At 39.1% G+C, this 25,719-nt stretch overlaps 1 protein-coding gene across 6 annotated transcripts in view; it reads left to right on the top strand.

Moving 5' to 3' along the window:
• The window catches only part of KDM6A (lysine demethylase 6A), a 153,599-nt gene that overhangs the window by 60,530 nt on the left and 67,350 nt on the right, over positions 1 to 25,719 (top strand). For all 6 annotated transcript variants that reach the window (XM_036389091.2, XM_036389098.2, XM_036389107.2 and 3 more), the window contains exons 5-6: positions 13,548 to 13,606; positions 21,692 to 21,812. In XM_036389091.2, coding sequence (XP_036244984.1) covers positions 13,548 to 13,606; positions 21,692 to 21,812 — 180 coding nt within the window. The remainder of the gene's footprint in view (positions 1 to 13,547; positions 13,607 to 21,691; positions 21,813 to 25,719) is intronic.

Here is a 25,719-nt window from a genome sequence, read left to right as displayed (position 1 = left end):
ATCGCATATTCAGAAAGATGGGAAAGAGAAACTCCACATTTTTTGATCTAAGAAAAGAAATGTAAATTGGTGTATATTAGACTGTGTTATGGAAAAGTTGTAAATGTGGGGCTGATGTGGTGGTTTTGTATAGGAGGTATTTAGAGATGTGATACAAAAACTTCTGTGTAATTGACAGTCTGTGGAACCATTAGGAATGGTTCCTGTATATACTTCTGTGAAAAATACAGGTTTAAGGATAAAAGATCTTGGGAAAGTTAAGTAAAATAATAGTGAAAAGTAATAATGATTTTAATGACTGCAAGTGAAAGTGAACATTTGTATTGTGAAATATAAGATAAATTTTGAATGTTGAATGATACAGATTTAGAGTACAGAAAAAGATTTTGGAGAATTATGGTAGCAAGTTCAGTTTCATATGGCATGTTGATATTTTTAAACAGCACTATTTGAAAGTATTTGTATCCACCATCTCACAGCTCATGGTCTAGAGGGAACTGGCCTTAGTATCAGAAAAAGTAGAGTATGAAAAGAAAGTTAAAAGCCCAAACAGTATTTGGTTCAATAAAGAACAATAGAAGCCTATACTGGAAAGGATGATCTTATGTAAAGGATAAGTATAGTTCAGTGTGACATTCTTCTAGAATCCAGTCATCCTCCTCTCTAAAGCAGAACAGAAGAATGAAATTTCAGACAAATGATCAAAGCATTATCCAAGAACTATTTGCAGAGGAGATTATGCTGACTCTTGCAAGCCTAAGGAGGTGTCCAGTCACACCAAGGAGCAGCAATTACAACCTAAAATTAATTTGTGGAACTCAGCAAGGTGTCTTTAAAATAAGAGCCCTGTGATATTTGCCAAAGGACGTTGAATTGACAGAGGAGGTGAAAATCCCCATTTGATGATGTTGGTTAATTTGCCCTCTTCTTGTCCTCTTGTCTCTCCTCCTTCAGGCTGTCAGCTGAGTTTAGGTATAAACTGCTCCAGAGGAAAAGATTTTAAAGCTACCAACTCTGAGAGGTTTCTTACCTAGTATGGTGAGGTAGTAGTCAGAAGTGAAGAAACAGTAGTGGATTAAAAAATGTCTCAGTTCCCAGTCCAGGACAGCCGTGGTGTTTCCATTTGCAGTTTGTCAGAGTTAATTTTTCAGAAATTAAACTGTTGACAGAAGTAATTAAGTAAAATCAGGTACAGCAGCAGTGATGCAATGGTAAGAAGAAGAGGGATTAGTGAGGGAGGAAAGCAGCCTGAGCTCTGGATCAGAGGAGGAAGAGCTGCAGTGCAGAATAGCCAGAGATGGGGAGGGCAAAAGAAGTGTCCTGTCATTTGGCTTGTTTGTATTTTTTCTGGGTTTGTTTTGCCTTTAGAAACTGACGGCTCTTAAACTCCCCAGTCTATATATTCACAGAGTGGGCTGAACATTTACTGAGGTACAGTTTTTTGTTAAGAAATGATGATTTGATGGAATTGAAATGCTCTGTGGGAATGGTTGGTGGGCTGCTCAGCTGCTTTGCTCTGCTCTTGGCTGCTGGCCATCCAGTCTGCTCCCCCAGCTGCCTGTCATGTGGGCCTGCTGCCTTGGCTCTTGTAGCCCATTTTAAGTATTTGTACATTCTAACAAATAAAACAGCAAATCACCAATTAGAACACCAATTAGCCATCACTACTTAACCAACTACAGTCTTAATTGGACAATCATTTTCAGTAATAATTGATTGATCCCTAACTAGCAACCATTAATCAATGATCTTGCATTTCAGTTCTTAAAACAAACCTTTAAAATATTGACACATTCTTGTTTAAATTTCTGATACATATGTAAGAATACATTAAATATATACCCCAAAACGTGCTATCGGATAATGCTTCCATTTTTCAGATGTAACTGATTAATGAAAAATAAAGTCAAGATTCAAAACAGCTAGTAAAGTTTTTTTCTAAAGCCGATACTCAGAATTTTGTTCCAAATGTGGGATTTTGTTCAATTTGCAGTTTACAGAACAAACTGTTTTTATGCTGGAGTTAATGAAGCCTGGGCAATGACGAGCTGGTGTCTGTTGTCCTTTCACACCTCCTGTCCTTCCCTCTCCCACGTAAGCACACACAAACTGAAATTCCTCTCCTTTTCCTAGTGAGGCATCCTCAATGACATCTTGTTTCCTATGGCATCTCTGAGCAGGAAAAGCACATGCTTGATTTAAAGCTGTGCTGCTGGGCTAAGTGTCTTTTCCCAAAGAGGAGAGAATAATTAAGCTCTATGTGCTTTCTGAAAGTAGGCCTTGTCTTGGGGGTTCTTTTTCCTACCCAACAGGCATTTTCAGTGACATTCCTCCAGTTTTTCATCTTTGAGAAGTCTTGCTTTCTCTAAAACTCATTTGAAGGCAGCTAACAGGTTCAAGAGTTACTCAGCTGGAAAGAACAACATAAAAGCAGCAACAGCATTCTTAGGGGACTTGGTTAAAAATTAACCTTTGAATTTTTCCATTAAGCAGAGTTCCAGATTCAGCTGGGTTTTTGTTACTGCCCAGCATAATGTGGTTTAAGATTCGAGGGGAACAACCATAGAGAGTTTTGTCATTTAATTTTTGTGGTTATTTTCCTTTGGTTTTTGCTGGTCTGTTTGTGTGTATTTGAATCTCTTTATAGTCATTCATGCCTTAGTATATTCAACTTGTCCACTCCCATTTTCTGTGGAGTGCCTGAGGTAGAGCAGCTGTGTAATTAATGATAGTAAGGCTCTTTTCCAACACTAGTGATTTTCCAGCAGTGAGAAACTGACAGGGAAATAACGGGGCTACTTGTCAACTCAGTGGGATTCCTATCTTTGCTGGAACGGGTTGGAAAAATGGTGAATCAAGGACAGAAAACTCCATGCTAGTAGTTCTACTTCATAAAATATTTTGAAGATTGATGTAAATGGTGATGATCACTTGCAATATGAAAGAGGATAAAACATTTGAATGAACTGTCCAGATGTCATAGTCCAAAAAAGACGTCCCAGTAATGTTTGTGTGTACACATGAGCCAGCATTAGTTTCTGTACTTGGAAAATATTTGGGAGGAGATCTCCTAGTTTTTCTGAGGTCAGTATATCTAGATGGGAATGAGGGAGCTAAGTCCTTTAGTTAGTATGAAATAAGAGCAGTACTCACCAAAGAAAAGCAGAGGATGAGAAGACTTGCTCAGTGTTGAATTTGCTTGTGCTGATCAATATCTGGGCCCACCTCAAGGGTATTGGCAAAATAAGGAAGTGCCTACAGGACAGCATGATGGGGGGGAATCTCTCTTCTTTGGTCCATATTTGTTTTTGATAATAACTTTCTTCAAGTTCATCCTGACTTGAGAGAAGTTGGATAAGAAGGAATGGAATCCTGCATGGATGAACAAGATGCTGCTGACAAAACTCAGGCATAAAAAGGAAGCACACAGGAGGCAGAAGCAAGGATTGATGACTCTGGAGAAATACAGAGAGATCATCCAAGCATTCAGGGATTGCATAAGCAAAGCCAAAGCCCACATGGAGTTGAATTTGGTGAGGGACATAAAGGGCAACAAGAGAGCTTCTGCAAGTATATCAGCAGCAAAAGGAAGATGAAAGAATGCAGGTCTGCTGCTAAATAAGGCAAATGACAAAGGATATGGGAAACACAGAGGTACTTCATGTTAGCACCTTGGGCTTTACTGGTAGGACTCACCTTCAAGGCCCTTGAGACCATTTGGGAGGTCTGGACCCAGGAAGATTTGCTCTCAAAAGAGGATCAAGTTTGGGAAAATTGAAATAAAAAAAATATCTACAAGTCCATGGGACCTGCTGGGATATGTCAGTGAGTGCTGAGGGAGCTCATCTCTGTCACTGTGAGACCACTCTCAATTATCCTGTTAGGGTCATGGTGATGGGGAAGGTTTCTGAGGCCAGGAATAAAGCAAATTTCACTCCTGCCCTTAAGAATGACACGAAGGAAGATCCTGGGAGCTACAGGCCAGTCAGCTTCACCTCCATCCTTGTGAAGGTGATGAGAGCAAATTATCCTGGAAGCTGTTTCCAGCACATTCAGGGCAGGCAAGTCACTGGAAGTAATCACCATGAATTTATGAAGGAGAAATAATGCTTGATGAACCTGATAGCTGTTTGTAACACAGTGACTAACTCGGTGGAGGGGATGAGAGCCACAAGATATTGTTTGTGTTTGTTTTAGTAAGGCTTTCCACACTGTTCCTGTAATGTGCTCGCAGACAAACTGATGAAGTACAGACTAGATAAGTGGTCAGTGTGGTAGACTGAAAACTGGCTCACCCAGGCTCAGAGGATTGTGATCAACATCACAATCATGATGTTGTGATCAACATCACAGTCATGGTCAAGCCCCAGATGGCAACTTCAGTACCACACAGCCACTTGCTCACTGCCTACTTTCCAACTGGTGGGAAGGGAAGAAGAATTGGGGAAAAAACAAAGGGTAAAACCATGTAGGCTGAGGTAAAACCAGTTTATTTAAAGTGAAACACAATAAACACAGGAATAGTAATGCCTATTTAAGTGAAACACACAGTAATACTAGTGATAATATTAACAATAATAATGATTTCAACACAAAGGAGAGAGAAAGGAACAACCCAAGAAAAAGAAGCACTTGAACAATACAATTGGTCCCCACACACTGAGCAGTCTGAGCAGTGATCAGCCCCTCCTGGGCAGCTCCTCTGTGTTTGAATACTGGACATGACTTTGTATGGGATGGGATGTCCCTGTGCCCAGTCTGGATCAGCTGTCCCAAGCCTTCTGCCTGCCTGAGACACACAGAAAGGTCCTGACTTAGGGCAAGCACCACTCAGTAACAACTGCAGTGTCTCTGTGTTTACATTATTCTCATCCTAAATCCAAAGCACAGCACTGCACCAGCTACTAAAAAGAAAATGAACTCTATTCCAGCCAAAACCAGGACATGTCTCAAAGTCCAGCTGGAGGCCAGCCATTACCCCATGGCTTGAGAGTGGGACCTGTGCTCTTCAGCACCTTGGGTTAGTGACCTGTGTTACAGCCTAGGGTGCACCTTCAGCAGGGTTACAGGCAGGACCAGACTGGGAAGAGATGACAAAGTTGTGCTGCTGTTCAGAGGGAGCTGAACAGCCCAGGAGCCTCCTGGTGTTTGACAGAAGCCAAGTCCTTCATCTCTGGAGGAACAACCCAGTGCACCTGCACAGGCTGGAGGATGGGGAGCAGCTTTGTAGGAAAGGCCCTGGGTGTCCTGGGACATGAAGTGACCATGAGCCAGGCCAGTGGCATCCTGGCTGCATAAGGGAGACCATGGCCACCAAGGTGAGGGATGATCTTTCCTCTCTGCTGAGCCTTGGTGAGCTGCATGTGGAGTTCTGGGTCTGGTGCTGGGCTCCCAAGTAGAATAGAGTGGGGTGATAGTGGAGAAGTAAAGGGCCATGAGGCTGTGTAAGTGCTTGGAACATCTCTCATGCAGGGATTGGAGGCTGAGGAAGCTGAGTTGTTCAGCCTGGAAAGGATCAGGAGTGTCTTATCCAGTTTTACAAATAAACAGAGTCAGAATCTTCTTGGTGGTGTGTAGTCAAAAAAGGAAAAGCAGTAGGCACAAATTGAAACACAAAATTCCTATTAAAGACATAAAAATGTATTTATTTCTTTATTTGTGAAGGTGATTAAACAGTGGAGAAGGTTGCCTAGAGGGTTTGAGGGGCTGGTGTGTCAGAGCGTTGGGGGTAGGACGGTCGGGATGGACAGAGACGAGAGATCTCTGCAGCCAGGGCTTGGAACTTGGGGTTTATTGCAAAGGGCCTGGGTGCAGGGCCCTGCTGGGAGCTGCCAGCCACAGCTCAGAGCAGGCCCCAGAGAAGAGAGGGGGAGAGAGGATGAGATGGTGAGAGGGTAAAAAGGTAAGAGAGCGAGGTTCCTGTTACAATACAATAAATCTTCTTCTGTGCTGAATATTCTAATTCTCACTAACCAATCTAGTACAAGATACAAATCCTATAGCATTTACATACAGCCTATAAGAATCCTTACATTACCAGACTGTGTTACATTTTAAACCCTAAAAACTCCTCTTTGGACCCCTTCTGCCAAGCTGGCAGGGTCTGCTCTGACCCTTGGACCTGTCTGCAAGCAGAGGGTTTTGTTTCATCAAAGGGGGATTACCTTCAGCTGGCCACACCATTGTTTTCTAGTTGTTCAGTAACTAAGGGATCTCAAAGTTTGCTTTCATTTCAATCTCACTTATAGTTTCTATATTCTCAAAATCTTTTGCCAGATTTATAAGGCTTTCCTGTTTCATCTTTCCCAGCATTGGTATCCTTGGAGGCAGTCAAAACCCAATTGGACATCATCCTAGGAATGCTGTAGTTGTGCCTTCCTTGAGAAGAAGGTTGGACTAGGTGATCTCCAGAGAGATTGTCTCTTTTTGTGCAAACATTGGATAAATTGGTTTAGTTATAAAGCACCTGGTGTCAATCTTGGTTTTCTGTTTGGAGTTAGGGGGATGTTTCTTCATAAAGTCATGTATCATACAAAATAAATTAGAAGCTTTGTGATTGTTAACAACATTCAGGGAATCTACAGGGAGAGTATTAAATTTGGTTACATGAATCATCTGGATAAAATATCTCTCAAGGTGAGTTGCACAACACCTTTGCTCACTTGATTCATGTCAGAAAAATTCTGTTTCCCGTTAAAATACTTAAATTATTGAGAACACTTGTACCAAGTGAAAAATCAAGATGTTTACATCAAGTGAAATATTTTAAGGCACATAAATCAGATGCCCATAGCAATGATCACAGTTTAGAGACTTGCTTGGCTGTTTGTTGTGTTACAAACTTGGAGGGACACTAGTTGATCAGAAGTCCCTTTTGCCAATGGAGCTAGGTGTATTTATGGATAAAAAAATACATGGTTTGCAAAACTGCATAGATTCCTTCATCACTGAAGAGGATCTGAGTTATTTGATATTGTTTTGTCAGCTTCTCATTTTCATAGGACTGTGCTCCCTACAAAGTAGTTTTAAGACAGTGTATTATTCAAGAGGGTTTGAAATAATGAATGTCTGTTGAATTAATTACTGTATGTGAGTTTCAGTAATTTTCCAGTGGTCTTGTCTTGATGTACCTGTCCATCCCTGCGTGTCAGGAAGCTTTTGTTTACAGATAGTGCTGGAAAGCCACTTGGAGGATAACAAGGCTCCTACTTGAGCTTCTTCACACAGGTCTTGCCAGGTGTGTTTCAGTCCATGAGCAAAAATGTGGGGAGAGAAGTGTTTTGGTGGGGTTGCTGGGTTCCCAAGAAGCTGAAAGAGTAGTTTTCCTTCAGAGGGGAGCTTCAGGGAATGTGGAAATGCAGCACTGCTGGGAAATTGCAAAGGATAAATGTACTGTCTTCCCTAAAGAGGAGATGAGTAGGATGGCCAAGAGAGCATAGTAATTTCAGAGATAGGTACTACTTATAAAGGGAAAAAACCTCACAATTTGTAGATGGTGTGGTATTTTTATTTGATTTCTTTGGTTTTATTTCTCCCTAATTTCTAGTAAGAATTTTTCTGTCATGAAAAAAAAAGTTTTTATGAATTAAGAAAGATAAATTTATTCTGGAAGTAGTAGGTGTATTTTGGCAATATTTACTCTCAGAAAAGATCGTCCTCAAGAAAATGAGGAATTACTTTGTAGCTATTTACCAAGATATTACCTATGACAGAATGTATTTGTCCCAGGAATAATGACTTTTATATTTTAATTGCTTTCACGTGGCTACTGGGATGCAGACACACACCCAGTAACAAATTTTGGAATATTATGATTATTGCTCTAGAAGCAGAGTCATTGCAAGCATGTTAGAGATAGCTGTATTTTCAAGTCCTGTATAAATGTGATGATTTTTTAGGTACTATAAAACTTGAAGAAGACAAAACTAATGATGCTAATTTACCATACACACATGGTTCTTAGTATTTTTGCAGGTGATTGGAACTTACAGCAATGTAGATAGGTAGTTCTCTTTTTCATGTTTATACAAATGTAAACAAATTTTATTTGAACCCTCCCCTCTTTCTCCTGAGCACTTACAATCTCTATGCTAGAGCCTGTCAGCTCCAGCTCCCAAGGGCCTGGAGCTGTTTATAAACAGGGGCCTAAATGGAATTTTTTATTTGGTATAAACTCTCTAGGGAGTTGTTACTATGTATTTGAGTAGTGTCAGGAGGAAGAATTAGGCACCATAGTGTCAAAACTTCATTTTTCTTTTTTCTTTTTTTTTTGAATTTCAGTAAAGAGTAAACATATTCACACATTTAAACACAAAAACTGTTCTTTTGCTTTGAACAGGTGGCCAGGAGACCCTGTGAGCAGAGGATGTGACATAGGCTGTAAAGCCTTGTTTTCCTGGTTAGGTTTTCTGAGGAGCAGTGGCCGCCTGCCCACGTGTGTCTTGTGCAGCCTGGGGTGATGTGGGCTGGGCTCAGGGCTCCAGTGGCTCCTGGGCAGTCAGAGCCTGCTGCAGGCAAGCTAAATATGTCATCAAAGACTTTTTTATTCCTGTCAGCAGTAAACAAGTGAAAAGCAGTCACTGATCTTTCATAAGGGTGCTGAGTGTCATCTTCTTTCCATAATTTTTCTTTGACTAACCAGCTACATGAGAACTTTTTTTCCTCCTGTTTTGGTTATTATATAGTATGGTGGGATGCACTCTGATTTCTAATTAATTGAAAGGTTTATTTTATCTACATCTGGCCCTTCTCCATAGAGTCACAAAGAATCACAGAATAGTCAGGGATGAAGTGACCTCTGGAGATCATCCAGCCCAAGCCCCTGCCAAGGCAGGGTCACCCAGAGCAGGTGACACAGGAGTGTGTCCAGATGGGTCTGGAATGTCTCCAGAGAGGGAGGCTCCACACCCTGCCTGGGCAGCTGTTCCAGAGCTCTGCCACCTCCATGGAAAGAAGTTCTTCCTCAGGTTGAGGTGGAGCTTCTTGTGTTTTAGTTCATGCCAATTGCTCCTTGTACTTTTGCTGGGCACCATTGGCAAGGGTCTGGTACCATCCTCTTGGCACCCACCTTGGAGATATTTGCATTTATGGATAGAAGAACTGGTGCATTTGCCTGTGTGTGTCACTGATTAAGGACCTGCATGAAGAAGGCTGGCAGGAGGCTGAGAAGTTATCTCTTGTTATCTCTTGTTTTTATCCACCTTGTACTGACCCATGGATCTTGCTTTCTCTGAAGTGAAACATTTACATGTGACTTTGATGATTTCAGTGATGTTGGAGAAGTCACAGGAGGTTTGATAGATATTTTGGTGGGAGCAGTGTAGGCCTACTTGTGTACCAATCTTTCACTTGTGCTGATGCTGTTGTTAATGGGGGTCCACAAATGAATTTGCCTGGGAAACTGATCCACTTAAAAAAATGCATTTTACCTAGATACTAATAATCCAGATCACTTCTGGCATCCAGTTGGCTATAGTACTCTGAAGATAATTGTGTCAGCACAAATGAGAGAGGCAGTGCTAGGGAATGTTTGTGAATCAGCAGTGCTGGGAACTATGGCAAAAACTGCTCCTTTTCATTTCCAGATGGCAAGGACCTGGCTGGATGCTGCCCTGAGACTGCTTTGAGTTTTTAATGTTTTTTTCTACTCTCTGACTCTCTAGATGTGCCTAACAGATTTTCATTTGCAAGCATAACTGTGAAGTGAATTCCTATGTTTATAAAACACCAGTTTGGTGTCTGTAACATACACAGTCTCAGCTGTGTATGGCAGATAAGTGAAAAACATCAGGACCCAGATGTGGCAGCCACACAAGGGTAGAGCCAGTCCAAGATGGCTGCTTGTGATCTGAATGTGAGGTGGCCAGTGTTGGCCAGGACAGGTGCATTTTTGTGCCCCTGTGTTTGTAGATAAGTGTCACTGCTGGGCTGGGCTGATGTGTTTCTGTGGGACCTGCTGGCTGCACCCTTGGCAGGTGGAGAAAAAGGCTTTGTGTGGACTTGGCCTGAAATGCCTCAAGAACAGAACACATGGAATGCTGGGGATCTGTTTCCATCTTCTGCTTCAAAGAGCCTGTAAATCAGTTATTTGAGTTTCAGTAAAAGGCCTGGGAGATGGGTGGAGTCTTTCTCATGGGTGAATTTTTTTTTCCTTGATCGCTTAAAACAAACAAGACCAAAAAGTCTTCAATGTGCTTATTCACACCAGATATATAAAAAGATGCATACAAATACATTTTTGCCTTCTGAGTTACCTGTTGACAAAATGTGTATACCACACTCTTAGAAAATAAAATTGAAATGTTGCTCAGCGTTAAATAGTGCATGTAAGAACAGACTGAACAATATCAACTTGACAATTTCCTTAAATTGCATAAGCATGGAAAATGGAAAGAGGTATTTGAGCCATCTAGTGGTTGGTATGAAACATTTTAATATTTTTTGATAGTTCATAGAAAATGTAAATTATGTCAGCTTGGAAATAGCATTTCTGATTTGTCTGTGTGTGTAGCATGGCTGTTGAATGAAAAAACCCAAGCATTCAACTTCAGATTTGAGGCACAGTCTGTGGGGGTTTGTATAATTTTTTCACTCAAGATTCTAGTGAAAAGAGATATCAGATAATATAAAAATTAAATTAGAAGTTAGTAGCTAAAGAATGCATTTTGCTAGCATGATAAATGTTCTAGATGTTGAGGGTTGTGTAGAAAGTTCAAGGAAAGGACTGTAATAAGATAATTTTGTTTTCTGCTTCTTACTTAAAAAGGCCTTAAATTCTACCTCAACAGCTATTTATAGCAGGGACTAAATCACAGGAGTGGTCTTTACTGGAATACATGGAATGATATCCTTTGGGAGAAACTTGTCAAAACTAATAGAAGAAACTGAAAACCCATTTCTTAAGATGGGGTGTGTTCCTGGTAAACAGAATCTTACAGTTTTAAAAAGGACATTTTGTAGATGAAGATTTGGGTAATAATCCTGCTTGGTTAAGCTGTGGTGGCATTTCATATTGGCCCTTGCCAGTAAGAGCTTGACTGCATTTTGAACTTGGTGGTATTCTGCAAAAGTAATGGACTTGATGTGCATCTTGCCTTGAATTCTTTGTGGGAAGGTGCAGCCACACATTGGGACACTGTGATGTCTTCCAGCCCTTGTGAGTCCTGTCCCTGTTCAAATACAGTTTAAAAGATACTTTTTAATCTTAGCTTATTAGATATTAATATTAGCAACAAGCAGTTGATACATGGTGATACATATGATTAGAGCTCTAGGATTTCAGAACAGATAAATTAATGATCCATTCTGACATTTCAGAATTTGCATCTTTACATTTGAAGTGAAGTATTACAGATATAAATATTAAATCTTGCCCTGTTTTTTATTGAGAAGAGAGTGGCAGCTTAAGATATTTTTAAGGTCAGTCTCAAAAGGAGAAGGAGAGAAAAGTGGGAAAACCAGGCACAGGACAGAACAGTGATGGTTTATTTGTAGTGCTGTGAGGACCATGTGAAAGCTTTATGTGAACTTGAGACATAAATTACATTTTGATAAATCACTTGCATCTTGGTTCTGTTGTGCCTTGAAAGTTGCTTGTTGTAACCCTTAGCATCAAAATATCTGGGAGATTTTTCTGAATCTATTTCTTGGACTGTGAATTGTAATAGGTTTCATAAGAGGAAGTCAAATTCTTTGCAAATTGAAGAGTTTTTAGTTGTCTGGCACATTTTGTTTGAATTTTGCAGCGTTGAGATGAAGGATTTTTGTGATCACTGTTGTTCTCAGTCTCTACAATGATCTAAACTTGACTGAGATTTGAAATAACAGAGGGGACACTGGACAGTCCTGTTAAGTTCTGAAAAATGTCTGAAAAACGAGCTGGCCTGAAGATAGTGATGGCTCCTGGAGGCTGTATTTTGTGGGCTTCCATGTTGCCCACATGAAAATCTCTCTTTCTTCTTCATTTAAAATGACTTTTCAGTCAGGGCATTATGGGTGCTCTGCTTTTGAGCCTGCCTTCTTCCTGATCTTCCTGTTAGCAGAGCATACTTGGAACATGTGAAAGACGCAGAATACGGAATTGGAGACATTTTATCTTTATGATGTCCATGTTGTGCTTTTCTTCAATTAAAAGGGAATGTGGGTTTACAGTAGTAATAAAGTGTCCTCTTCTATTGTTTATGCACTTCCCTCTGCACTCCTGTTAACATCTTCCAGTGCTCTGATTGCTGTAGTATCTGCTCATACCACAGCATTTTCCTGGAAGCTGTCCCTTGCTGAAGCTGGGATCCAGCTGCATTCATGAGAGGATCTTTGACACCCCCCCTGGTTTTAATTTGTATTTAGACTATGCAAATGAAGGATAATGAAATTATCATACTGGATCCTGTTTCTGATGAATGCTGCTCTTTGAATTGTCTTCTGGTTACCAGTTACTTTGTAGGAAAAACTTGATTGTAACTTGTATATTTGGGTTGGGTTTAAGTCATAATTAGTATTCCTTTTGTGGAACTCCTTAGAAATTTGACTTGTTAAAGAACTGCATGCAAGTGGCAGAGAGATTATCTTCAAGTGCAGTCTTTGACAACTGAAATTCCAGATCTTGTCCATGTGTCAGAGCTTTGGGATGCATACCTGGTGTCTCAGAATCAGAATTATATATGAGAAAAGCCTAAAAATGTGTCTTAGGCAGCATGTACAATGTCTCCTGTAAATAATGGAATTGTTCTGCTCAATAAAAAACAAATGTGCTGTAGCATAGCTTTGTAAAAGGAAAAGGAATTTGTTTATTTTTCCTAATTTAGGAAATATGTAATAATTATTTGTGGAACTGGATAGTTAAACATTCATTAAATATTGTTAGTAATTTCACTTTGGAAGTAAGTCATAGTTTATATGAAAAGAAAATGGAGGGAAAATGAGTTTCCAGAAGGGGAATGATTTTTGTTGTTTTGACTTGGTTTTTACCTTTTGCAAATACGGGGATAGGAACTAGAAACTGGATTAATGATGAAGGAATATTATTGTTGTAGGTTTGAAATTGATGGTCTGTGTTTTTTGGTATTCAGAAAAGTGAAATCTCCTTAAGCATATTTTCAGATTCATTTAATTAGTGTTCTGCATTAGACACTGAAATTAGAATGTGCATCTCTGTTTTCTTTTATGTGAGTATAAATCATTGTGACTATGAAATGATGCCTGGTCATAAACTATTTTTTTTCCATTATATTAAACTGTTGAAGATTTCTACTCCATCATTTCTTTCCCTGCTGTTGTAGAACAGAGCACATCAGTTTCTCTGATGTAAAAGTACTTGAATATTGTGGTTACTTTTCCACCAAAAGAGCCACTTTTTTTGTGACCATGGAGAACCAGTGCTTTTTTTTTAGTGTCTACCTATCTTTTTGTTGCTTCTTTTTGGATCGTCTCGTTTGAGGTGGATTTTAAATATATTTGTCTTTTAATGGAAATAGAATATCAAAGGATGGATAAAATATTAGAAGCTCAACTTTTATCTGGGTTTTAAACACTGTTTCTTTCCTTTACAGAATGCTGCCTTTTTATATGGCCTTGGTTTGGTCTACTTCCATTACAATGCCTTTCAATGGTAAGTTGGAATAAGCTGACAGTGTCAGTATTTTGTGTGGTGTCCCAACAGTGTGTGATTACTTCACCCTCAGTTCAGTGTGAGTGTAAAATAGTTTAATTTTGATTTTATTACATTTAAGGTGTTTGCAGGTGTTACTCTCCTGGGTCAGTATCTGTATTAGTGTAACATCCTTGGGGCAGCCACAACAGTTCCATGAAAAGGAAAATACTTTGGGAGAAGACCTTGCACTCCCTTTAGCACAGTTCAGCAGTGGGGATGGAGCAGAATGACTCAACAGGCTTTTGGGAATTCTTGTTATTGATAATCTGTGGCCTGGGTTTGTTGGAAAGCCTCTTATAAAAAACCTTCTTGGCACAGAGGTGGTAAATGGGGCTTGTTTTCATTTTGCTTGGTGGGCAGGAATTTTGGCAGAGCTGCATTAGGTGAAGGGTTTGGACATGAGGAGCAATAGGCTCAGGTGGAATCAATCTGATGGAAAAAACTCAGGGTTAAAAGAGTTGTAATTTCTGCCAGGGCTTTGAGGACTGAGCAGGGCTTTTGTTGAGGGTGGGGGAGGGTTGTGTTTCACTTGGGGTTTTGGTTTTATTTTATCAGTGATGAGAGTGGTGAATGGAATGGACTCAGTCACTGGAGTTCTGTTCAAAGGTCCTCAGACTTTTATTGGTGTTTAATCCTGTGGAGATAGAGTTAATTCATGGGGGAAAAAGAAAGGTGCAGGGTTTAGGTCAGTCTGTTTTACACTCAGTACAGAGACTGTTGGTACAGTGAGTGTGACTTCAGGACTTGATTGATCACTAAAAGTTCCATTGTGTTACTGAGCTAAGCCTGATTGCAGTTAGGGATGCAGTGAGTGACCACTGACTGATGGTTGGGAACAATGGAGCAGGATTTCTCCCCCACCTCTCCTTGAATTGTTTTTGTGTATCTTTAAGGCAAACAATTATGCTTTCCTCAGGATAATGTGCATAAACTTTTATTCTTCAAATTAGAATAAATTGGTTAAATTATGAGCTCACACCATGGATTATTTTATCTTGCAGCTCACTGTTTTTTTTACTGATAGTGGTGAAATGAATGTCATTCCTTTGTTGTATTGTACACGACATGCAATTATTTGTTGCATTCTAATTAACAAGAGAAGAATAGTAAAGTTTTCAGAAAGCCTGAGAATCCATTGTTTTAAGATTGTGATGAGACTTGGCTGAATTTTACCAGGTTTCAGAATATTCTAGCTGCTACATAATCTTGTCTTCCTCATTTAGCATTCAAAAGTATTTTGTGCACCATTTCTTAGAAGCTGTATCTTGTTACAGTTTGCACTGTGAAAATGGTAGATAAACTGTAAGATAAATAAGGCAAAGCACTTAGATTTAGAGTAATTAATTTTTTGAAAAGCCACCTGTTCAACATAGGCTTTTGCCATCAGTGGATCATGCTATTTAGTACTCATAAATTAGAGCTTTGAATTAATTTAGATTTCTCTTCACTTGTTGACAGCATGAGTGTAAGTTGATGTCCTAACTTAAAGAACTGCACATAGCTCTCATATTAAGGTTGAGTAGAGTAACTGTATTTTCCATTCTGTTTGTACAACAAAGTTATGTATAGTGTGGTGCTAAGGACATAGTGTATCATGGAAATACTGGGTAGAATTTTTTAAAAAAGAAAATCCAATATAGGTAAAATCTTGCACTTTTGTGTGCAGTTCTGATTTTTAATCCCTTTCTTTCCCTTCTCTGTGATTTTTTGGGGCCAAGAGCAGAGGGATATGGGGTTGTTGGTGTTCAGGTGTGACAAAATCACAAAAGACTTTGAGATGATAGCAGGTCATTTACAATAGGTGTTCTTCTTTGAAGACTTAATCCTCCACAGAACTCTCACAGATTGCCAGGAGAGTCCTCTTCCACAGTGAAATGCTAATCTGTCTTCCTGCTGCATTTATTCCATCTGCTTATGCTCATAGAGGACATGGATCTCGATATTTCTAGCAGGCAGAGGAAGACTGTTCAAGTATTCAAGACTGTTTAAGGTGGTTTATTTATTCTGATTCATCCATGAACTGTTTTTTTTATCACCACTGCTTCATATATTCAGAGACTTTAACAAGAGGGAAGTACATAGTCCTCCTAAAAGGAAGGGGTGAGAAATACTTGAGGTTTTTTCATGTCTCATATAAACAGGGATAATAAAAAAAGCAAGTGGGAATAAGATCAGCTTTAGAATTATTGTTCATATATTTTATATTATTTTTAAAGTTTTCCAGCTTTCATAAAAGGATATGTTGGATTGTTCCAAGACTCTTAATGCAGTTCACTGTAATTCAATATTGGACATATTTTTATCTACTAGAGCAGAATTGCAGCATTATCTTAAGTACAAATCTTAGCTGTTACATCATTTTATGTTGGTGATTTTGTTTAACTGTTCATGTAAGAATTAAAAAGTCCTCAACATATATATGAACACTGCAATAGTGTGATCAGACCAAACCTATTTCACACAATTATTATAGTAAGATGTGCCATAAGGTGTTATCTCCATAAATTGAATCAACTACAGTAAAACAGGTCTGAAGGATGTGAAATTTTGATACTCCCTTCTTTTACACCATTTATCATCAAGCAGTAAGTGGTTGGTTCATTTTTACTGTTTCCCTGTTTCTCAGTTAGAGTAGAAAACCAGTAGCATGAGATATTCACATAACTTTAACAATTTCATAAGTTCATTCCATAGTTGTCTTATAGATTGAACACTAGTAAAGAATTTCAACAGTTAGTTCAAGGCTGTCCTTCATTTCTGTGAAATACCTGCACCCAGGTATTTCAACCAGGTATCCAAGAACCCAAAGTGGCTTGGATACCAAATTTTTTCTCCACTTCAGTGAAAATTCTGAGCCTGCCTGTTTTATCATCTGCTGATTCCACTGACTTCCATCAGGATGAAAAGATGGAGCCCAGGCTCTGAGGTTGTGTCCTGAAATTGAATTTCACACGCTGTGGATCCCAGTGTACTAACTGGGGTGCTCCAAGGGCAGCCTGCAGTGTTTTCAGTGGCCTGGCAAATTGCTGGACAACTGAGAAAGGCTCCACATTGCTCAGAAACACCTGAGAGGAGACTGAGATCAGTCACCCTGATTGCCCCATTTGGGATCTTTGCCCTGAGGCTCCTCAGTTCAGGGATTCTTTACCAGCTGTAGGAGATGAGTGTTACAGAAAACTCAGTCCTTCAGCACTGACCCTGAAAAAAACCAAAGACCCGCAAGAGATGATCCAGACCCTTTTCCTCACCTCCATCATGACTAAAGACTGCTGTGGAAAACCAGTCATTCCTGAGTGGAGCTTCCTGACCCCTCTGCTACCTGATCCTTCCCAAAGCAGAAGCACTGTCATCATCTGTGCAATATCTAGATACAAAGATACCTAAAACCAACATCTCTGCTTCTGACTGGGTTCCTCCACACAGAAAGTTGAGTATATAATGGAATGTGTAGGAATGCACTTTGCCAAGTGGAGACCTCTAAGAATTTAAACACAGTCTGTAGATACTGCTTTGTTAAATATTTCTCAGGTTTCATGTGGCTGGATCTAATATATATATTTATTTTTCAGGCATATAAAACGGGGATGTACATGTAGAGTACACATGCATGTAGCAATTAACCAGTGACAAAGTGGGCAGTTAACTTCCTTTTTATTATCTTATCTTGCTGTGATTTCATAGCAAACTACTCCTGGATTGCTGAAAACTCTGCTAATGCTATGGAAAAAACTACTCCCAGCTGCTGTTCTAGAGAAACGTTTAAAGACTTTGCTGCTCAAAATATTTTGCCATTCAGCTGTTGCAGTCCTCTGGACAGAAGAGTTGTAGCTAAAGGCTGCAAAAGTGTTTCATAAACACTTTGTTTATGTTCAAACTGTGATTATGAGTTTCAAAAAGAAATTTGTCCAGATAGCCTCACATCACTTTCATTAGTAAGGCTGTGAAATGATGTGAGGCTTAAAATAGGTGGTCAGAAAATTGAAAGAGGGTAAGAACACAAAAAAGAAAGTTTCACTCCAACTGCATCAAGTGACAATTAGAATAATGTTAGGTTCTTTTATTTTGTACGTTCACTCTGATTTTCATGGGTTTTGTTTGAAACGTACAAAAGTGATAACTTCTGAATAGTTAAATTCATGTTCTTTAATTATTATATTCTTTTGCCTAGTACAAAGCTGATTTTATTCGCAGTCTATTCAAGAAAACCATCCAGTAGAAGTCTTAAGAGAGTTCACTAAATGTTTAATATAATCATCTATTTATTATTCACCTGGTTTCTGCACTTTGATAATGGAGGGCATTGTCATATAGATTAGTGGGTGGGACAATAGCTGCAGTATTGATTCTGGCAGTCTTGATTTGGAGATGTCATTTTTATTTTTCCTGAATTGCTGTAGCAGTGCTGTGTAAAGTGAAAGTCCAGAGGTGCTTTTCATTCTTTGTAGTGTCTCTTTTCCAGTCCTGATTTCCCATTTTGTTAAGTGTTAGAATAGCCTTTCCTGCCTGTTGAGAGAAATGTCCTCATCCTTGGAGAAAATCCTTATTTAATTTCAATAAATTCTAGTAGACTTAACCAGCACGGTGCCTCATCACGCAGGTGTCAGTATCATCAGAGAACAAAAGGAAAGTCCTCTCTTGCTGAATTCACATGGCTGTAGGTTATTTCTGCAGTTTGAGAGCTCCTGGCCTTTCATTTGATAATTTTTCCTTTGGATCGATGTATGTTTAGTCTGCTGAAGGGGTGAGATGAGAAGTTCTGTCTGTGCATGAAGGGCACTGAATTATGGAGGAGACTCCAAACTGACTTGGGGAGGGCTCTGTGCCATCAGCCCTGCAGGAAGCTCTTGGACTCATCCAGCTGTGGGGTCATATCTGCACTTCTGGTTTTGGTCAAGCCTACAAGAGCTTTGAGGGAAAACATCTGGATAACTTGGATGCCTTGGATCCTCCAGACCCACAAATTTCTGGGTGTGGGCTTGGACAGAGAACAGAAATGGGATTAGAGATGTTTGAGAGTAAACAAAGATCTGTACAAGAATGAAGTGACTCCTGCTGTGTCTGGAAGGCCCAGCTGTGGAATGGTATCAGTGCTGCTGCAGATGTTTTGCTGTTTGACAGTAAGGGAATGAATCTGGAGCTCTGGGCATGGCAGTGGAAAACAGGCAGAGGTTTTTGCTGTGGTCCATGTTCTTGATGTGTCCTGTAATTGGGAGCATGTTGCTATTTTGTTTAAATGTCTCTTGCAGGCAAAATTACATCAATATTAATTCAGCTGTGATGTAAAATTACTTGTCTGTCTGTAAGAGTTAATAAGTAAATGCCTTTTCAGAGCTTGACTATTTTATTCTATAAAAATTCTACTGAGTATTTAAATGAGGTTGTAGTTATTGAATTAAACATGAGTACCTACCACTGGTAAAAAATGTTGAAAATGCTCTTTCATTGCATCAATCCTCATCACTTCATTGAGGAAATTTTGGTGATGCCCCTTTCCATATTGGTGGAAGTAGTTTCTATTTTTTATTATTCATGCATGTCATCCTGGAAAAAACTAAAAATTGTGAAACCAATATGAAATTAACACTAGATTTAAGTAAAAGGTAAAATTTGATTTTTAGTTAGTTTAGTGTGTGCAGAGATAAACCTTACTCAAAGCATGGTCTCTATGACCAGCAGTTTCTGACTAAATGTGACACAGTGTTCCCTGTTGTCTACTGATGATAATTTACAGGTATTTAAGTGCTGTGCTCCTCTGAAAGACTGGGGTAGGCAACATTCTTGGTTTTTTGAATGAAGGACAGTATACATTCAAACTAAATTTGAAAACTGTCCTGGAAAGTTTTTAATTATACTTTTGACTTTGTTTTACTCCATTGCTCAACAGTGTCAATGATTAACATTTCCTGTTCAGTAAGCAAGAGACTACAGAAGTATTTTTGTTACACTCAGATTCTCTTAAACTTTTTTAGAAATCCTCTCTTTGATGATTTTTTCAGTGGAGACATGACTGAGTGGGGAAATATGGAAATACTATTTTCTGATCAAGCAAGGATGGCTAAATGAGGAATATGAAGTTTCCAGGATGTTACTGTGGTCACACTGTGTGATGTGCTGTAGAACTGCTGTGTCTTCATTCCCACTTTTTGTCTTCTCTTTGATTGGAATCATAGACAGTGGTTTTCTTCCTTTTTGGGACTTAGGATATTATCTTTGAACAAGATACAGGTAATGGATTTTAAATTCCAGTGGATAATGTCCCTAATGCCCATATCAGAGTTGAGACAATAAAATCAAAAACACAATAATAGAATCTATCTTCTGGCATAGCAAAAGCCTAGCTTAAAATATGTGCTGATACTCAGTGATCAGCCCAGTCTTTGGCGTTTCAGTTTGATTTCTGTTTTTGTAGGTGATGAAGATGAGCATGGTATCATGAGACAAGGATCTTTGTTATGAATTCAGTGTAGATATGAGCTTTGTGATTCACCACCACCATAGGATTTCAGGGAAATTTAGTTGAAATGTGAGAGAGCTTAGCTCTGGTACAGGTTTGTCCCTTCAGCACTTCACTTGCTCATTTTCCATATGCTGGTAAAAAAGTAGGGTACTGGGTAAGGAGAGCCTTCCTGAAGGATTGTGATAGAGGAAGCTTCAGTTCCACAATAAAAATTTAATACTTCTTTTAAGCCTATCTACTCTTAAGGTCTGTTTAAAGAAGTCAGATAATGCTTCAGGTACATACAGTTGCATTGTCTAGAGGAAGTTTGTGCCTTTGGTTTGCTTTGCCCTCAATGAGAAAAAAGCCTGTAAGAATTTTAGAGTAGAAGTGGTTTTTTCTGAAGGATTCAGAAATGATAATTTATGTGTGTAAAAAAGTCTGTGAAAAATATTTGTTGAATTTTGCATTGCATCTGCTAACCAACCTTTTTTCCTTATAAATAATACTGTACTTGGAGAGTGGGAATTAAATCAATGTGCCTTAAGGGAGTTGATTTTAAGCACTGGGGTTAACCCCTGTCCCATGTCACAGTGGGTCCAGTTCCCCACATTGACTGCCCTGTCACCTCCCCCTTGGCACCACCTGTGGGGTTCCAGGGGCAGCAGATGGGATTGGGGTTGTGTTCTCTGGGGCTCAAATCTACCCTGAGTGAGGCTGCTTCTGATTTCTCTTCTTGTGTGACCACTGGTGTACAGGAAAGGATTTTGTTTCAACCTGTCCTCTGATTTCAGGCAACAATGAGACTTAGCTTCTTTCTTAATTCCTCTGTGACTTCAATTCTATTATCTTTTAGTTGCATTTCAGCTGTCCTAGTTTTATGCAGTGGCCTGAGAGGCAAAACAGTCCTGTTTAGTCTTGTTTCTGCTCCAAGATGGAGTTGTTAGATGGCATTTCTGTTTTATCTTGTATGGTGCCATCATGAACAGGGACAAGTGAGAGAGGATTTGAAGGTAAGGAAGTAGAATCAGAGCCATCTTCACCTATCATGGGAATATGAAAGTTACTGTGTGAGGAGCTGGCAGGCTTTTATGTCTGCATTTGCAAGTAATGGAGCAATTGGTATTATTCGAGTTCTTGCATGGTGCTGGTGCTGGGGAAGGGAGGAGAAAGTGGACAAAGGAGCAGGCAGGTGCAGTGGGAGATGTGTGTGATCTCTCCTCTGCTGCTGCTTGGGGGTCTGCACTGCTGGAATCAAAAGCAACCTGGCTGCTATAAGTGAACTTGCACTAATTTTGTAACTAATTTGTGAGTCATCTTCTCCGAATTATCAGATATGTTAGTGTATTTCATGCAGCAAATTAGTTTCTCTAAATTAATAGAAAAGATTAGACTTTCAAATACATGAGGATATCTGGAGTTCAAAATTACCCAATCCTTGAAGAATCAAAAGCCATGCACCAAAAACGTTACATGTAAACCATTATTTTGTTATTTTCTTCTGTAACAATACTTGCTGATCCACTTTGTTAGCCATATAAAAAACATTGATTATAGAGTAATACTTCAGTAAAACATCATTTTTTTAATCTATGTTTTTCTTTCAGGGCAATTAAAGCATTTCAGGAGGCGCTTTATGTTGATCCCAGCTTTTGTCGAGCCAAGGAAATTCATTTGCGACTTGGGCTTATGTTCAAAGTGAACACAGACTATGAGTCTAGTTTAAAGGTAGGTTTAAGTCCTTTCAAATTGAATTTAACATTTCTTACATGTTGTGTGTTGCATCTTAAAACTGCAAGGAATGCATAAGCATGGAGCAGTCATAGACCATCTGCTATAGAAACTGGAGTGCTTTAATGTGAAGTGTCTTAGTCCTAACAGAAGAAGGATGGGTTTGAGGTGTGTGAGGTGCTACACTCTAGATGAAAAATTTGGTGCAGGGCTCTTGTTAAAATAGTGAATCTCAGAGGAGACTGAGGTTGTACTGAATGCTAAGGGAAAAAAAAAATAGCAGCTTGGATTATTTGATTTTTTTATTTTTATATTCCTTTTTTTTTCCCTAGCTTCCCTGTTGTAAACTGGAAGTCTTTGGAATTAAAGACATTACTTTCTAGTAAACTAGAAAGTTTTTATTCAGAATGATGTCTTTTTTTATATAATTGTTGCTTTTCTAGCAGTTAATTATTCTTTTATTTCCTGGCTTGAGAGTCAGCTTCTAAGGCAACAGTTTCTGGCTAATCAGTTGGAAATGGTTTATGGTAACACAGTGCTTTGTTTCTTCTGTACTTCTTCAAATTCCTTACTATTTACATTCTTTTCTGGTCTCTGATTGTAATCTGGCATTTTGTCTCCCTCCATTCAGCACATTTGCCCATTTTTTTCCTCTTTCCATTTTCTACTCTACCCACATGTCCTTTCCTTCCTGGCCTCTAAATTTAGCTGTTCTGTGTCTTGGAAAAAGGAAGAGTTCTTTTAACGGACTTGCATGTGGTGGGAAATCCACCTGCAGGGCTGGGAATTTTGCAATTAAGTGTAATTTGTAAACACATTTCTGCATATTAATCTTCCCTCAAAATTATTGAAAACAATAAGTGTTTTGTTTTCAAGATTCTTACAGCTTTCTTTTCTTGGCAGATTGTTTTCTTGAGTTGTCAGAATCACATTGTCCAAGATTTGTAAGAGTAGGGTATTGCTCTCAATTTTTCCTTTCAGTTTTTGTGATGGAGGGAAGCAATTCCCTCCCCAGGCTTCCCTTTTCATCCAGAGCCCAAGGTTTCACCTACAGAGATTGGTGGAGCTGGAAATTGTGCAGAGGAGTAGAAAAGATTCCATGCAATGAATGGTGAAAGAGAGCAAGGAGAGGTAGAGTTAGATCCCTATTGAGAAAGGGATTATGTGTGAGCTTGAGTGATCCTATTTACTTATACTTTGGCACAGATTTGGTATGTCATGATATATATGGAATAAAAGAAATGCTGAAGTACATTTTGGTTTTATTTTTGAAGAAGCTGGGAGAAAACAAGATTAAATTTCCAAGGATGTGGTTGTCTTCTAATCAAGTAGTAGAAGAAACTCAATGATCTCAAAAGGTCTTTTCCAACTGTTGTTGATGGTAGTTGATGATATGATTTTAATTTTTGATATAAATTGATCAAGAAATAGATAACCTTTTTCTGCTGTGCCATAAAATTTGCAATTCTGTCAGTGAATCAGGTATTTAAATAAATATTATGATAACTCAGTTTAAATCATTTCTTGTGTTTGATGTTCACAACTTTGCAAAACAAATCAGTCACTTACCATGAGGATTTTGAGTATACCAAATTGCAAGTTTTCAAAACACCAGCTACAAATGGGAAAACCACCAAAGTAATATTTTGAAAACAGAAAGAAATTAATCTTTTTATTTCAAAATTATCATGATGCCATTGCTTTTATGTGGCATATGGTTAAGACAGTTAAAAAAACAAATGGCCACAACAAAAGCAGGTTACCCTGGGGCAAAGGGATGGTCTTCAAAGGATGGTGAAATGAACAGGGGTGTTTGCATCGAAGGTGGTTTCATGTTTTTCTTAAAGCAATATAACTACAGATTGTTCCTAAAAGTTTGCCTCATTTTTTACCATGCAATCCTGATTGCCTCATTCAGCACTCTCAGCCACATTGAATTGAGTGATTTTTCATTTTTTTGCTTTTCCCCATTTGCAGACTGAGGTGGATCAGAAGTCTGAGCCAGCTCAGCTTGAGATGGCCTGGTTGGTACATCCAGTGCAAGGTTGATGGAATGGGAAGGAGGGCACAGAGCTGTCTTATCCCCTTCTGGTTCAAAATGTAATGAGAAACTGCTCTGGAATTACCAACTGAGACACCTGAAGCAGAGTTTCTGGTTTTTTTCTTTGCTCTGGAGGTTGCAATCCTTAGTAAAGAATAACAGTGAGGAGCAAGAGACCCAGTTGAACTCGGTCTCAAACACTTTGAGCTGTTTCCAGTTCAGCTCAGCTGTGGATTTAAGGTACAGTCCAAGGACTTACCTGCTTTGTTTGAAAACAAAGTGTTACTGATTGAAACTCATCAGTTCAACATCACAAGATGTCAGTTGAGGAGAAAACTTAAGTAGAACAGGGCTGTAGCTTCTTAAAAAGCCAATCTGACTGTGATTTTTAAAAAACATTCTTAAACCAGAACTCTGAGTGATGAGAATATGAGAGGCAAGACAGAAAATGCTTCCTTAGTGAGGAGAATGAAGTGCTGGTGCACAGGTTTTGCTCAAGCATGGGGAGAGTAAAATGGGGAGGGGATGTGAGGAAAGTGTGAAGGGATGTTTTCACACAATGTCTGTCTCATTCTCTGAGACACAGAGTATCTCATCTTTGAGCAAAAGAAATACAAGAAACCCAAAGCAGTGAAAAGACAGAATTGTCTTGTTGTGCTGTTTTTAGTTTTGTGGACTTTTTTAAAAGGATCCAGGATTTTAGAGAGTAATTAAGGGGGTTGGGGTGCAGCCTGCCTGTGGCTGGCCTTCAGCACAGACCTTTTTCCTGGGGCTCTTTGCCCATTTTGAGCTCCCCATTCACATGGAGGCAGAAAGTGGAAGTTGCTTTTTCATCTGCTATTCGCTTGTGGCTGCTCTGGATTTCACAGATTGTACCAACGTCGCATTAAAGTACTTTGAAATATCATAATGTTTTTGATGGTATTTAAACATTCATGTTAAGTCTGTAATTGCTAAGAATAAACCATTGCCAACAGATGAGTCATTGTCAGTGAGAGGCATTGTCAGTAAGAGACTTCAGGCAAAGGGGGAAGATGGAAGTCTGAAGGTCATATATATTCCATGTTTTTCACAATTTTAGAGCATTAACATAAATCATCTGTATTTTATGTAAGCAATTTAAGCACAAAATTAATTTTTACTATTTTAAGATGTTGATGATCAAGATAATTGCTAGAGCGCTGTTTAACAAGCATAAAATCAACTCCCAGTGTTTTTTCAAAATCAATTACTGGTTTTGCCTGTTCTACAGTTAAGATTTGCAAATTACTGTGAGAATCCTTGACTTTCTCTGTTATCCTATTGCCATAAACTCTTGCAACACCAATGCTGTTGAAAATTACTTGGCCTTCAGGCTTACATTAAGGGGACAAAAAGTGACCCTTCTGGTTGAAAAAAAACCAGTCCTTGTCTAATCTGGCAGATTGGGCAGTGTTGCCTTCAGAGGTGAGACATGAAAGCTGAGTTTGCCCCTTTCATCAGAAAAGTACAATTAATTCCAAAATTAACTGGCAGTGACTTTGGGGATAGATTTCTTTTTTATAGATTTATGACTGTAGCAACACCATGCTACTGAGGTTCACCTCACAGTCCAGGTTTTTTAGTTTACCATGTCCTGCCGCCCCTTTCGTGTTCACTGTTTTTTACAAAAGACACAAGGAGTACTGTGTTCCATGGAAGCAGCTGTAGTGGCACTGTGATAATCTGGAAGGAGAATAAAGCAAGATCTCTAAGAATCTAATGTATATTTTTATTCACTGGGGAAATGTAGCTGGAAAAAAAATTCATCCTTCTGAGTCCCTGCCACATTATTTCTGACAGCCACTCACTGTCATGGTCATTTTCCTATTTATTGAATATATT

The sequence above is a fragment of the Molothrus ater genome, chromosome 2 (assembly GCF_012460135.2).
Source record: "Molothrus ater isolate BHLD 08-10-18 breed brown headed cowbird chromosome 2, BPBGC_Mater_1.1, whole genome shotgun sequence".
In the NCBI taxonomy this organism is placed as follows: Eukaryota; Metazoa; Chordata; class Aves; order Passeriformes; family Icteridae; genus Molothrus; species Molothrus ater.
The sequence above is the reverse complement of the archived record's forward strand: the minus strand, read 5'-3'. Positions and strand labels throughout refer to the sequence as shown.